This window comes from Callithrix jacchus, chromosome 14 (genome assembly GCF_049354715.1).
Source record: "Callithrix jacchus isolate 240 chromosome 14, calJac240_pri, whole genome shotgun sequence".
In the NCBI taxonomy this organism is placed as follows: Eukaryota; Metazoa; Chordata; class Mammalia; order Primates; family Cebidae; genus Callithrix; species Callithrix jacchus.
The window spans coordinates 45,620,874-45,636,310 of record NC_133515.1 but is presented as its reverse complement, the minus strand read 5'-3'; the positions used below and the strand labels follow the sequence as shown (position 1 = coordinate 45,636,310).

General features: G+C 41.5%; 1 protein-coding gene across 1 annotated transcript in view; it reads right to left on the bottom strand.

The window, feature by feature from the left end:
- Positions 1–11,777, bottom strand: part of PPP3R1 (protein phosphatase 3 regulatory subunit B, alpha) — a 69,638-nt gene extending 57,861 nt beyond the window's left edge. The window contains exon 1 of the mRNA NM_001270720.2: positions 11,384–11,777. Coding sequence (NP_001257649.1) covers positions 11,384–11,386 — 3 coding nt within the window. The 5' untranslated portion in view covers positions 11,387–11,777. The remainder of the gene's footprint in view (positions 1–11,383) is intronic.
- Positions 11,778–15,437: the final 3,660 nt, after the last annotated feature.

The following is a 15,437-nucleotide window of genomic DNA, read 5'->3' as shown; positions in this document are numbered from 1 at the left end:
CAGTGAGCCAAGATCGTGCCACTGTACTCCAGCCTGGGTGACAGAGTGGGACTCTGATTTTCTCCTTTTAACAGATGTAAAACAAGACAGACAAGATGCCCATTCTCATAGAGTTCACATTAAATCATGGGGAGACAGAAAGTGACGAAACACCTCAAAACTAATCAACTATGTGCTACAAACGAAACTTAAAAGATACTAAAAGAGTATAACATAAAACATAACCTGACCTGCTCTGGGAGTGTGTGGCTCCCACTTAAATGAGGGAGTTTTGAGGCATTCCAGTAGCATATGCAAAGGTTTGGATGGTGGAATAAAGCAAATGATCCTGGGTAAATGACACAAGGCCAAGTGGCTAGGGCATAGAAAACAAAGTAGGAACATGCTGGAAGAGACAGAAGTAAGCAGATGTAGAATTTGTGGAGTCCTATGAGCCATGTTAAAGATTTTAGTCTTTACAATGCCAGAATTTTAAATGGGCAAGTTATACAATCATATTTGAGAGAGTCTTGGACTAAACCCAGATCAAATGCTGGAAACAGACTAAAAATGGTCAGAGAGGTAGATTAACAACTAGCAATAGAAGAAAAGGTCACAGAAGCCACAAGAGGAGAATTTCAAGACTTCCTGACAAGGTCCAACATTACAAAGAAGAAATATGTTAAATCAAACGCATTTAATGAATACCTAATGGGATCTCCAGACACTCCACAGTGGTCCCTCAGTATCCACTGGGAACTGGTCCCATTTCCCCATGCCCACCCCTTAGAAACCAAAGTCCACAGATGCTCAAGTCTCTAATATAAAATGGCAGAGTATGCACATCCTTCTATATACTTTACGTCACCTCTGGATTACTTCTACTATCTAATACAATGTAAATAGTTTTTAATGCTATATTTTTATATGTATTAGTTTTCATTGTTTTTTATTTTTTTTCCTATTATTTTTGATTCAATGCATAACTCATGGGTATGAAGGCCAACTGTATAATGACACCACAATTTGAGGTGTTGTTATCCCCACTTTATACACATATGCACTGCACTAAGCTCTAGACAGCTTATGTTATTTGTTCAAGGTCACACTGCTAATAAATGGCAGACCTGGAATCTAAATTCCGATCTTCCCAACTCCAAATCTTATGCTGTTAATTAGAAGATTACTGCCAACGTGGCTGGGTGCGGTGGCTCACACCCGTAATCCCAGTACTTTGGGAAGCCAAGGCGGACGATTCACAAGGTCAGGAGTTTGAGACCAGCCTGAACAACATGTTGAAACCCCGTTTCTACTAAAATTACAAAAATTAGCCTGGTGTGGTGGCATGCGCTTGTAATCCCAGCTACTCAGGAGGCTGAAGCAGGAGAATCGCTTGAACCCGGGAGACAGAGGTTGTAGTGAGCCAAGATTGTGCCACTGCACTCCAGTCTGGAGTAAGACTCTGTACCCCCCCCACCAACCCCCGCAAAAAAAATAAAAGATTACTGCCCATATAAGTTTCATTAAAATGCTGGTATAAAATCATTGTAGATAAGTATAGTCTAATGGAAATTCCTACCTATGTTCTTCATCTATACTAACACAGTAGCCACTAGCTACGTGTAGCTATTATGTACTTGTAATGCAGATGTAAATGAAAAACTGAATTTGTACTTTTACTTAATTTTAATTAATAAAATTTAAACAGCCACATACAGGTAGTATCTATTGAATTAAACATCACTGAACTGTGGTGGATTGAAAAACAAGAAACGCACAAACAGATGTAACAGTCCAGAAGCAAGGTAAAAGCAGCATGACTGCCAGACAGAGATACAAAGCTGAAGTATTCCTGTGTTTATAAGTTCACTCTTTCCTTGATAAAGAGTGTAGCCAGGCGTGGTGGCTCACACCTATAATCCCAGCACTTTGGGAGGCTGAGACGGGTGGATCTCTAGGTCAAGAGATTGAGACCATCCTGGTCAACATGGTGAAACCCCATCTCTACTAAAAATACAAAAATTAGCTGGGCATGGTGGTGCATGCCTGTAGTCCCAGCTACTCGGGAGGCTGAGGCAGAAGACTTGCCTGAACCCAGGAGACAGAGGTTGCGGTGAGCCGAGATCGCGCCATTGCACTCCAGCAACTGGGTAAAAAGAGCGAAACTCCGTCTCAAAAAAAAAAAAAAGAGAGAGAGAGACAGAGTGTAAGTTAGTTAATAATTCATGAAATTCTATTTGTTAGGAAACACAGGTGCACCGTGAACAAATATATATGTACAGATTTCTCTTATTACCCATTATCACGTGTTTTTCCTGAGATTCCAATTTTTATTAAAGATTGCCTCACAAGAAATACTAGACAATGCCAGCTTACTACATGCCTTAAACAGGGGCTTGCTTATGCCATTACACTCAGGAGGATATGAAAGAAAACCATCCCTGAAACTAGACGGATTAAGAATAAGTAAAAAGTACTAATGGATAGCACTAAAAAGGGCCAAGGGTAAAGGTTTTATCCTTTTTGTAGAATGCTATGCTTTATCCTATTGTGACTAGGTTTTAAAGTGCATACCTAATTCTACCATAAAAATAAAAATGAATACTCTGTGTTGTTTGCAAAAGAGAGCTGGCCAACACGAGTGATTTTACCACCACCAGAAAAAAAAGTAAATGTGACATCTCACCTACAGAAATGTTTTTTTGGGATACCCTCTTTCCACTACTTATGAGAAAGGGCCAGTTTAAAAAATAAAACTCTAATGAGGAAGAAAATTATAGGAATCTATGAATTATTTAAATTTTTAGTGCTAAATTTCAAAACATTTCCTACAGAAATCTTCAAAGATTTTAAATATTTCATAGTACAAGACTATAAAATCCAAAGACAAACCCAGGAACACATTTCATTTATCAAAATTTTATTCCTGCACCAGACCTATAAATTAGCTAGAATTATACTGTCAACTCACAAACACTGAGGAGATATGGGAGTCTATGGAGAAAAATTCCGAAACGAACAGATGAAGGCCGTTGGAGAAAAGGCTTATTTTGAAGGGTAAAAATGAGGAAGAAATTTTAACCAATCTAGCTTGAATTTGAAAAGATGCTTTATTCATTTTACTTCAGAGGTCATTTTCTCTTTTAATTCAATAATTTGTTATCCATGTAATGTTTAGTAAGATATTAGGTAGAAATAGGTACAAAAAAAGTTCCAGTAAAATGTCTTCCCCAGAGTAATTTCTTAAGAACACGGTCACAGTTCAGACCCTCCTTAAAGTAACAACCTCTATCATTATAAAATTGCTACCTGGTTAGAATTATCAATCGTTCCTGACTCATTGTGTACATTTAAAATGCCACCAAACACTTTGGAATAAAACTGATTATAATGAGTAAACTATGAGTTCACTGAGAGTTTGTAATAAGTAGCACATAATTAAAACTCCTTTACAATCAATCTTTTTAATAAGAACTAAATCATAAAAAAAAATCCATATGCTGCCAGAGGCCAAAAAAAAATCCCACACATAAAACTCTTGGACAAATATATGAACAAGAAACTTAATACTGGGGGAAGGGTGGTCAGGGAAATTTACTTTCCGTTTTGTTTTTGTTTTTTTGGTTCTTTTTTTGTTGTTGTTACTTTGTTTTGAAACTTTCAATAGCATTTGAATTTTTAAGTGAATATATTAATGCAATGTAAGGAAAAAAAATTAACAATACAGATCTAAAACTACACGATCCCCCTTCCATAAAAGCTGAACTCAAAAAATGGTTCCTTTTAGATCTATGTAAATTGATCAGAAGAACAAATAAATCTGAGTTACTAAAGCAAAGACTGCCACAGTATTAAGCTCTTTTCTGGTTAAAAATCTCTGTTTTCTAGATTCATTTCCTAGGTCACTGACCCACTGCTGCCCTCTCCTAGGTCCTAGCTTACTATTTAGTTACATTTGTTTATTACCTTGTTAACTGCCTAACAATCCCCCAAACTGGGTAACATAATCCTCTTCCACAGCCCTCACCCCTCAAAACCACCCCAGCTGCCTCAGCCTCAATGTCAACCTCAGCAAATGAACTTGACTCAAATTATCCCTAGATACTAAGACGATTTAGGCCACCTGGTATGAACTCCATTATAAAACATATCTGTTGCCATGGCCTATTTCTCTTCACTCTGATTTTTATTCTCTTTTAACGTCTATCCTTTCCTTTCATCCTCTTCTAACTTTTCTAGCGCTCATTCCATTAATCATGCGGTTACAGCTCCCTCTCCTGGTTTTTCTAATTCTCGAGAATATCCACATCTTTCCCTTACCCCAAAAATAACTTATTCCAACTGTAAACCACCAAAGTTAACAATCCTTTGTCTTTCTTTCATAACTGACTCAAAAAGAGGAACTGACGCTCATTGCCTCCAATGTCCCATGAGTACCTATTCCTTTATTCCACTTCACAGACTCCTTCAAATTGTACTTAATATCTACTATATACCAAGTATCCGGAATATAACAATGAAAAGACAAAGACAAGGAAGGTCTCTGCATTCAGAATTTACATTCTCCTACAATCTTATGTTTGTCACCTAGAACGTGACTGAAGTTAGTCTTAAAAATTATCAATATTCTTCTAATGACTAAATCCATCAGTATTTTCTTAATCTTCATCTTTACAACTATCCCATCAGCTATTCCCCTGACTCAAAGATTCTAAGCCAGGCCTGGTGGTTCATGCCTGTAATCCCAGCACTCTAGCAGGCCAAGGCAGGCAGACTGCTTGAGCTCAGGAGTTTGAGACCAGCCTGAGCAACATGGCAAGACCCTGTGTCTACAAAAAATACAAAAATTAGCTGGGTGTGGTGGTATGCACCTGCAGTCTTGGCTACCTGGGAGCCTGAGGTGGGAGGCTGGCTTCAGCCTAGGAAGTGGAGGCTGCAATGAGCTGAGGAGACTGCACTACTACACTCCAGCCTGGGCAACACAGCAAGATACTATCTCCAAAAAGAAAAAAAAAAAGTATTATTTATTTACCAAGTACATTATCACATTTGTTAAATAATTACAGTACAATGGCAGCTCAAGCCTATCAAATCAACTATCTAAAACCAAACTTACCTTCTTCTAAACACTACATTTAACCAGCAACTCACTCATACTTTCCTGTTTTATTAGTAATGTGCTATCTTTATATCTAATCACCAGATTGGGTCATCCTTCATGACTATTTCCTCATCATAAGTATCTAACTCTTTTCAACTCTATATGTAAAATATCTCCATATTTATTTGCTTTCAAATCCTTGTAACTTCATATTTGTAATATTACAAAGCAGTATTCCTTTGTGGAACTCACCTCACCTACAGCTTCCACCCTTTCCAAATCACCCAGCATCTTATTTCCAGATTAATCAATGGTTCCCCAATGGGACAAAACTTAAACAGTTAAACCGTTAAACCGTTTACAACTTAACACACTACTTCCTTTCCAGCCTAAACTCTTATATGACCTACATAATAGTTTTCATCTTTTTCTCCTTCCCTTTAATGTTAAAAGGATGAGAAAAATTTTCTTTCCTGTCTAGGGAGATTCATATACTCCCTCCTACCTTCCTGGAGGCATTAAATTGTCAATAATCCTCTTTTCCCTTTGAAAAAAATGCAAAAGACAATCGCTCCCTTTTTACAGACTTTTTCTTTCAATACCAAAATAAATCCTTCCACAGAAGTAAAATCTCTAGCTTTCATCCTCTCTGCTACTCAAAGCTTTAAAGAACAGTCTAAACTCAATGTCTGGCCATTCATTTATTACTCAACTCACTACATCCTGGCTTCCCTTGCCATCATTACAACAAACTACTGTTGCCCAACTCATCGAAACTCTCCTATTATCTCCAAAAGACATCTTTAGGTTCTCTTTCTTGATCTCTGCAGTATCTGTTCACTACTGACTCCTTCCTCTTTAAAACTCCTTTCAATCTGGCATAATCCTGCTCATTTCCCAACTATTTCTCTGGCTATTTACTGAAAAACTTCACAGGCTCCTGTCCTCTACCTGCCTTTTTACATGCACCATCTTTAGAGTTCATTCTCTTTACTTATCATTTTATATTCTCTCTCCACAGGATTTCATACAGTTTCATGGCTTCAACTACCACCTAATATAAATGCAGACAATGCTCAAATCTTTAACGCAAGTCCCAAATCTCTCCTCTGAGCTCCAGATATGGATAGCCAATTACCTATTGGCCATAACCACCTAGATGACCCAAGTTTACTATGTTTTTCCCCCAAGACAGAGTCCTTGCTCTGTCACCCAGCTGGAATGCAGTCATGCAATCCTGGCTCACTGGAACCTTCACCTCCCAAGCTCAAGTCATCCTCCTACCTCTGCCTCCTGGGTAGTTGGAACTACAGGCATGTGCCACTGTGCCTGGCTAATTTTTGTACAGGTGGGCATTCACCATGTTGCCCAGGCTGGTCTCAAACTCCTGGGCCCAAGATCCACCCGCCTCGGCCTCCCAAATTGCTCAGATTGTAGAGATGAGCCAGTGCGCCTAGCCAACCCGTGATTCCTTTAAATTCAACATGTCCAAAAATAAAAATCCTCATCACTCCCCAAAAATCTTCTTCTCCTACATCTCCTAGGAGAATGTGCATTTCTAACAGGGTCCCAGATGATACTGATGCTGTCAGTCCAGGATCCACTTCTTGAGAATCACTGCTCAAACATCGTATGTGTTTCTTTCTATCTCCAGGCTATCAAGTTCTTTCGGCTATCTCCTAGGTCATAATATGTATGTAGCAGGCACTGTTAATATTTCACAGCACTCTATCCTATTAACTTGGAATATTGCAACACAGCACCCCAAACACTAATTATCAAATGATAACAGAAGACTACAGATGAAACAATAGTCATCCCAGCAAACTTGAAGTTTCTCAAGGACAGGAACAATATTCCCCCACGTATCCCTAAAACCTAACCTTAACCAAGTAGGTGCTCAATAAATATTTGCTGAATGGATAGCGTTATCCAAAACCAGAAACCCCCAAAGCAGAATTCACCACCTCTTTCCTTCCCCATAATCCAATAGTCACCAAGTTCTTTCTTCTACCACCTAAATATATCTCCTATAGGGTCCTTCCTATCCATCTGCATTGTTACAGTATTCTTTCATGTTATTCTGCCTCACATAAATTACTGTAATTATTTCTTAATCCCCATATCTAGATTTATCTATCCCATTATCCACACGGCCGTCACAATAGTATCTCTAAAAAAAAAAGTAAATGAGACAATGTCATTCTCCTGTTTGAAAATAACTTCCCACTGCTTTTGGGGGGGTGGAATTAACTCCTTCATGATATGCAAACCCCTCTATGATTTCGTGTCAATCCACCAGGCACTACCCCTTTACTCTCCAGCCATGGTAAACTAATACTTTAGTTCTCTGAAGGGCTTGTACAACTCATGCTTCCATGACTTCAAACAGAAGCTCTCTATGTCATGTGTCCTTCCTCATTGGCTACTCATCCTTTTAAGACAGTCCAGGCACCACCTCTTCGAGGAAACTTTCTTTAAGTGACATTCATCCCCAGTGTAGGTTAAGCCTCTTCCCTGCCATGTGCTCGATCTTACAGCATCCCATGTTTAAATAGAACATATCACACTGCATAATCACTCTTATTAACTCTACTTGATTAATTTCCTTGGAGATAACAATGTTTTATGTACATATAGTTGGTGCTAGTTAAAGAGACACTTGACTAAACTTTAAACAAACACATTCCTTCCTATTCTCTAAATGGTGGTTCTCAAAATTTAGCCTACATCACAATCACCTGGAAGACCTATAAAACTTAGACTGCTTGGCTCATTTCCAAAGTTTTGGATTCAGTTGTTCCAAGGTGGGGCCTGACAAGTTTCCAGATGATGCTGTTGCTGTTGGTTCAGAACTATTTTTTAAGAATCAGTGCTCCAAATGTACATTGTCTCTTCCTAGCTTTAGAATTTAAAGTGCCTTCTTTTAGATGCTTCCAACTCTGCCTCCTGCAATCCTGATCTTTTCAGACCCAGATCAATTGTCACCTCTTTCATAAAACTTTTCCTAATCCCAGGTGAAAACAATCTTGCTCCTTCTTAAATTTCTATCATGCTTTATGTGTACTATTCATTTGATACTCATCATATGCTAACTTATTTCACAGTTACTGGCATTTGTCTTACATTCTCTACTGAAATGAACGTAGAAAACCTGCCTTAATCATTGTAATATCCTCCACAACAGAGAGCACAATAACAAGTAAACAAAATCTACAAGTATTTGTTTATATGAATGAATCCCTGTTGCTTGCCCCAGACTCAGGGCCCATGGTCTGCCTTACTTAATCCTCCTGGCCCAAGCTGACTTCCTTATACTGCTTTACTATCCTGTAACAGATGCCTGATCCTTCCATACCTGTCTGTCCCTCTCATTGCTGACTGACCCTTAGTCAGTTTCTTAATCTTATTAACTTTCTCATTCACCATTGAACAAAATGAGTGAATAAATTTTCTCAGATGTGAATTTAATTCTGCTGGTTGTAAGACAGGCTCCTTGCTTTTTTCTAAAAAGAAAAAGTGGCTTTGGCCACAGAATCTGAACTAGAATATGATGTGTAAAACTTTACATACAGTTATAGATGGCAATAAATTTGCTTTAAATTCTAGTTGCAGATCATGGAGATGGAAAAAAAAAAAACCCCTTAATTTTAAAGTTTAAAAGCACAAAGATATATAAGGCCTTTATAAAATTTAAGGTTTCCTTAAGAAACAAAATGTCAAACAATTACCTTTACATTATGTTCATATAAGCATCCAGAACAAAATCCATATTATGTATTTCAACAAAAACGAATATAAAACACCTGGTTCAGGGGAAATTCTTAGGAGCTCAGTATTTACACAATTTGTTTTACATATAACATTCATTATCCCTGTATGTTTAACAACTTAAAACTCAAATAAGGGTGAAGGGAGGGGAAGACTAACTTTCAGGAAAAAAAAGAAATAAACTACTTTTAAGGCACCAACTAAAATTAATACCTGTCAGAAAAGATCCCTGAGAGATTCAATTAAATCTTACAAGCCTTTTTACTTTCTCCATATTTGAACTAGTGATATTTCACAAATACTGTAAATGTTGTTGACAAAATGTAAATAACAGTAAGAGTTCTAACAGAGATTTTCCAAACGGTGTGAAAGTTTTCAGAATTGTATGTTCAAATAACCAGATCACCCCAAAGCCTGATTTATTTGAATTAATCGATATCCCTATGGCAAAGTTGAGTTACGGGTATGGTCTTGATACTTTCAAACCAGTACTGTATTCAACAGACCAAAATAACCCTAAAGTTGGAAAGCCAATGCCAACATGAATTACGTAGCTGCTGAAATGCTATTGGGAGGATGAAAGAGAGAGAGAGAAAAAAGAGCCAACGGTTAAATCAGAAAATAAATACTGAAAAGGAAACTGGAAAGAAAAGGAACATAATGACCAGGCAGGAAACAATATCGTCTGATACACCACAAAATATTTTAAAAGACAAGAAAACAGAGTAACAGGAAAACAAATTTAAGAGCTAAAGGAGAATCTCCCAAATTCAGTCTGTTGTTCAAAAACACAGGAGGGGAGCACCGCAACGGAGTTACTATTTGGAAACCATACCACTTCACTATAAAATATATAAACAACAAATGGCTACAATTTTCCTACCCTTTGTTCCTCAGTATGTGTTGTTTATAAACCTAAGTAAAAACATTCCCTGCAATGAACAAAGATCTTCAAGATCCTGACATTCAAGTAAAGTATGTGCATAAGGAAATTCTGTTAAAAGCACTGAAATATAATTCTTCACTTCTAAAGACTATGCCAACAAAAACATTATATGATGAACGGCTATGATCTTTCTAATTTGTTTTGTGACTTTCTGGGGCCAAAGCTACCTCTTTTCTGCCTCGAAACTTGGGAGGGAAAAACTTTCTCTACATCAAAAGCAATCATTTAAGTTTGCTCCTAATCTGGGTTTTAAGTGCACCAATAAGCACTTACTCATTCGCCCTGTATTTCAAATAGAAGCTGACTTACCTGAACATTCTAATTTCACTTTCTTCCCTCACTATCACAACCAAATCGATTTTAAATTGTAAGCAACACGATTTCTCCCTTCACTAACACAGCGTATATACTGAAACACTTAAATTCTACACACAGGGTGGGATACCATACAGTGAAAAGATGCAAGAAATTACCCAAACGTCAATCACTTTAAGTCTTCTGACAACTGTTGAAAGACTTTTAGGGAAAGCGTAACAACCGAATCACATGATGGAGCATCTGATATACACGGAACAGCACTCCAAACTTTCTCTACTGTGTACACAACTCTTGATTACAAAGAGGAAACTAACGACAAGGGCCTCCCCGAGCGAGAGAACCGGTAAGGTAACAGCCTAAAAGGGCGTCGCTGATTTCTGGGCTACAGCGACAGAGGCGGGAGACACACCCCTAGCGTCGGTCTGAAACACTACAGCAGCGAATTCTACCTAGGGATTAATATAAGGGTAAGGAAAGACAAATTTAAATCGCCATGATTCAAAAACAACCACTCCAAGAGAGAGACACAGTAAGGTAACAAAGAAAATGGAAAAACCTTTGGTAGTAAAAGCAGCATGAAAAAATAAGCGTCCCCATTTCTCCGAGACCAAGTTCGCGTGTGTTTTCGCGAATATACACCTTGGTTGGACCTTTCCGGTTGGCCAGGGCAGCGAGGAAAGCAGCAGCGAAAAGAAACCCCGCAAGGCTGCGCAGGGCAGCGAAATCGACGCTCGCAGGAGAGGGGAAGTGAGTGAGTGGCAGGGTTCCCTGCCAAGACTCACTGCTGGGAAATAAGGAGTGAGTGGGAGCAGCAGCAGCTCTGGAAAGAAAGTGGGTCTTATGTAAAGCGCCATTTGCCACATATTGTTATTTCCATAGGATTTCAGAATACCCTCGAACTTGAAAAACAAAGTGTGTGTGGAGGGGAGAGGGGGGGCTCCACGTGGAGGGTCGCGAGATAGGGAGAGTGCCGGGCTACCGCCTGGGGTGCGGACGGGGGTCGAGGCCGGGCGGGACCAGCGGCGCGGGGGTGGGGCGGCGGCAGGGCGGCGGAGGGGCGCCCCGCAGAGGCCAGTCGTCCCGCCGCCCACCGACGCCCCCGGGCCCCTGCGGGTTCGCTCGCAAACGTCGCAGCTCCGGCCGGGCCCGGGTCTCTGGAATTTTCCACCGGGGACAGCCGACCTGGGGCGTCGGGGCTCGCCCCCACACCCGACCCTGACGGCGGCTGGCGGGGTAGGGATGGTGCATCCAGGAAGCCAAGGTCTCACCATTTTGCTCGGCGGTTCGGCGGCTCGCTGGCTCGGAGAAGTGTCGCGCTCAGGCGGGCTCGCAGGAAGCGACGGCGGCGGGGGCCCACTTGCGGCCCTCGAGTCGCCGGCGAGGAGGGGGCGCGCGTGGGGGAGGGGAAGCGGCGCCGCAGGGCCCTCGCCGGCCGGGTGACTGGGCACGCGAGGGACCGGGCAGGGCAGAAGGAAATAAATTAAGGTCGAGATTCAGAGCTAGAGAGCGCGGGAGGAGCGGCGGCGACAAGCAGGAGAGGCAGAAAGGAAGAAAGGAGGGGGAGAGGGGGCGAAAAAGGCCGGGCGCCTCGGGGGCTGCAGCCTTGGGCTCGCGCTCGCGCCGGAGCCGTGACGGACTCACTGCAGTGGCTCGCGCTGACCCACAACCTCAAGGCACGAAAAAGGGGGAGGGCGGAGAGGGAGGGGAGAGCGGAGCGCTGCGGCGCGCGGGGCGGAGGCGGGGACGCGCGCGAACCGGCGGCGGAGGCGGGGCTTCTGCGAGCGCCGCTCATCCGGGAACCCGCGCGTCCCGCTCAGCAGCGGCTGCCGCGGCGCTCTGGCGAGCTCTGGTTGGGGAGCGCGGAGCGCGCGGACCACGTTCGCCCCTCCGCCGGCCGCCCCTTGCGTGCGGGGAGGGGAACAGGGGCGAGAACGTCGGTGACGTCGCGTGGCGGAGCCCTTCCTGTCACGTGGCTGGGGGCGGCCGGGGAGGAAGGCGAGTCTGGGAGGGGAAGGAGGAAGTGCGAGGGTGCCCGGGAGGGAAGAAGCGTGAGGAGTGCGCGAGCGAAAAGGGACTTGGGCGCTGGAGTGGAAGCCTTGCAGGATAGGAGGCGCAGAGGAGCGGTCTTAGGGTGTCAGAACCACCGGGACGCCGCGCGCGGGCGCGCGCACACACACACAAAATGGAAAAATCCAAGTCCTGGGGCTAGAGGCAGTCAAAGGTATCTGTGCATCCGCGTACTGTCTTGGATCCACTACAGAATTGTCAGGACTGCTATCACCCCGGTGCAGCACCCGCAGGCCCATCTGTAATATGAATTGGCAGAGTCAGGTACCAGGTTGCAAAGACAGGGAAGTGAGCCAAAGCTGGCCGCAGCTCGAGGCATGGGGAGAACCTGGACAAACGAGGACTGCTTCCCACTCGCAGAAAGACTTTCCACCCAGCTCTGCATTCCCATAAACCGTCCAGACTGCCCTTTGGCGGGGTCCATCGGTCTTTGTTTAAAAAAAAAAAAAAAAAACTCGAATGTAGATTGCCCGCTTATCCTTTTAGTATAGCTATATTCACTCTTGCGGCAATTCTCTTCCCAGAAAATTCAGACTACAATAGGAAATGACATCCAGAAAAGCAGAAGGAGGAAATTTATGTTGGAGAGAAGAAATAAAGCTGGCAGGAGAGGTGTGATGAGGATAACGAAGGAAGCATTTTGCATCTATTTTAACCAGTTATTCGTTTTCACAAGCCTTGATAATCCCCCGCATTATTCCTCTGTGTGTGTGTGTGTGTGTGTGTGTGTGTGTGTGTGTGTGTGTGTGTGTGGATGTTTTTTGAGTGATCGTAAACTGCTTATTAAGCCTTTGAGTCGTTTTATAAAAGGCCGTTGTGTGTGTGTGTGTGTGTTGTCTTAATGCTCCTTACATGAGAACTTTATTCTTTTTCTATACTAATTATTTTTCCATATGATGAGCATGCATTTTTTTCTAATAAACACCCAGCGATGTGCCCTAGGGGTAAATGGTACCCCTTTCTCTGTAAGTGTGTGCCTCTCTCTCTCTCCCTATCTCTCCCCCTTCAGAAACTACTTTGCTTCTATGTCAGGTTGAATAAGGAAAAGAATTTAGACATAAGCTGTGTCACACAGTGAATGTAGCAAGGAAAGGCCAACAAGGGACACTTTCTTCCACAAGTTTCTGGATTTAAATATGTTGCTATTTGATACTAATATATTACAGAACAGTTAGGAAAAAGTCCCTAAGCTATATGCATGTTACGTTTTCCAGGTATACTATTTAAAATTAGTTTTTTATCATCAAAGACCTGCTCTTTAAGAAAAAGTACTATATGAAAGATTCTTCCTTTCTCCTCTTACCAGAGGTAATCATGCTAATTGCATTTGTTTGTGTCCCTTGGACATTTTCAGTGAAAAATCATATTTTGACTAAAGGGTATGTACTAAGAAGGAATTCGAGCTATGTATGGAATACAGTGGGTTTAAAGTAACCCATAATTTTGTTGTGGCAAATAATTTTTGTTGAGGCAATTTATACTAGTCTGAATCCAGTAAGATAAGTAAATCCTGGCCAGGCCGGGTGGCTCACTCCTGTAATCCTAGCACTTTGGGAGGCTGAGGTGGGCAGATCACCTGAGGTCAGGAGTTTGAGAACAGCCTGGCCAACATGGTAAAACCCCGTCTCTACTAAAAGTACAAAAAAATTAGCCCAGGCGTTGTGGCAAGCGCCTGTAATCCCAGCTACTCCGGAGGCTGAGGCAGGAGAATCACTTAAACCTGGGAGGCGGAGGTTGCAGTAAGCAGATCTTTCCGTTGCACTCCAGCTTGGGCAACAAGAGTAAAACTCCATCTAAAAAAAAAAAAAAAAAGGAAAAAGTAAATCCAAAATACGCTTTAATAAGTTTTCCCCCCAAGGCTGGAGGAAAAAGGTATAATAAGTAGTCATTCTCCTTTTTGTCTCTTTCCATTAAATTTTGGTATAAAGCTTAGTATGAGTGGGAACAGGTACCAAATAGTCTTGCAGAAGCATACGTATTTTTAAATATGTGTGTACCAACTAGCCCTGCTAAAAGCATACATGATTTAAAATAACTAGATAAATGAAGAGGCAATGGACATATCTTTATGGCTTATTTTTCCTAGAAAATTTAACAAGCTCTTAAAATGATTATCAGGAAGAATTATTTCAGCTAAATTGAAGGGGAAACAGTTAAGACAGGGATGCCAGTTACAAGAATTAGTAACAGGTAGGCATGAGGTGATCAGGAGTACCATGGCAGAGGAAAGGAAAAGCGAATATAAACAACATGAAGGAAAAATGGACTTACTACGCAACTTAATGGATGCGTGGAACAGAGAGGGAGAAGTACAAGGTGACCAGTTATAATTTTGATGACAGAAAATAGTGTTACCATTAAGAGAAATGGAGAAGTCAGAAGTTTGGCTATTGAGAAGAGATTAGTTTAGATTTAAAGATGCAAAGTTTGAGTTGCTGATGAGCTATCTCAGTAGAAGCACCCAAATAGAAGTTGAAAGTACAGGTTAGGTAGGAATAGAGATGTGGGAATCAACTTTAAAACAGACATTAAAATGAAATCTTCAAAGATGTTCTTATTTAGTTAGTGATAGGAGAAAGAAAGGACCCAGAGATAATAATAAAGCTGCTAGGTAGAAAGAAAATGAAAAGAAAATAAATTTTTAAGAAAGAGAGGGTAGGCCAGGCGAAGTGGCTTGCTCCTGTAATCCCAGCACTTTGGGAGGCCAAGGTGGGCAGATCACCCGAACTTTGGAGTTCAAAATCAGCCTGGTCAACATGGCGAAACCCTATCTCTACTTAAAATGCAAAAATTAGCTGGGCATGGTGGCACATGCCTGTAATCCCAGCTACTTGGGAGGCTAAGGCAGGAGAATTGCTTGAACCTGGGAGGTGGAGGTTGCAGTGAGCTGAGATGGCACCACCAATGCACACCAGCATGGGCAACAGAGCAAGACTTTATATAAAAAAAAAAAAAAAGAAAAAGAGGGTAATATTTACAGTCATGTTTGACCATAGGCAGCTTTAGGCTTCTGTGTCTCAACAATTTAGGAAGTTAGAATGTCACAGGATATTATTTCCTCCATAGACCTTCAAGATAATAGTGACTTTGAGAAAGTTGCCTTACTCTTAAAGGACTGATCACTGCCATTAATTTATATATAATATTTAAGGGATGCAGAGGAAGCAAATTACCATTTCTGTAGTTTAAGGTATTTAGAGTATTACTCCCCAAATAGTCACTTTTAGTAATGATTATGTTTACTAACATCAACTA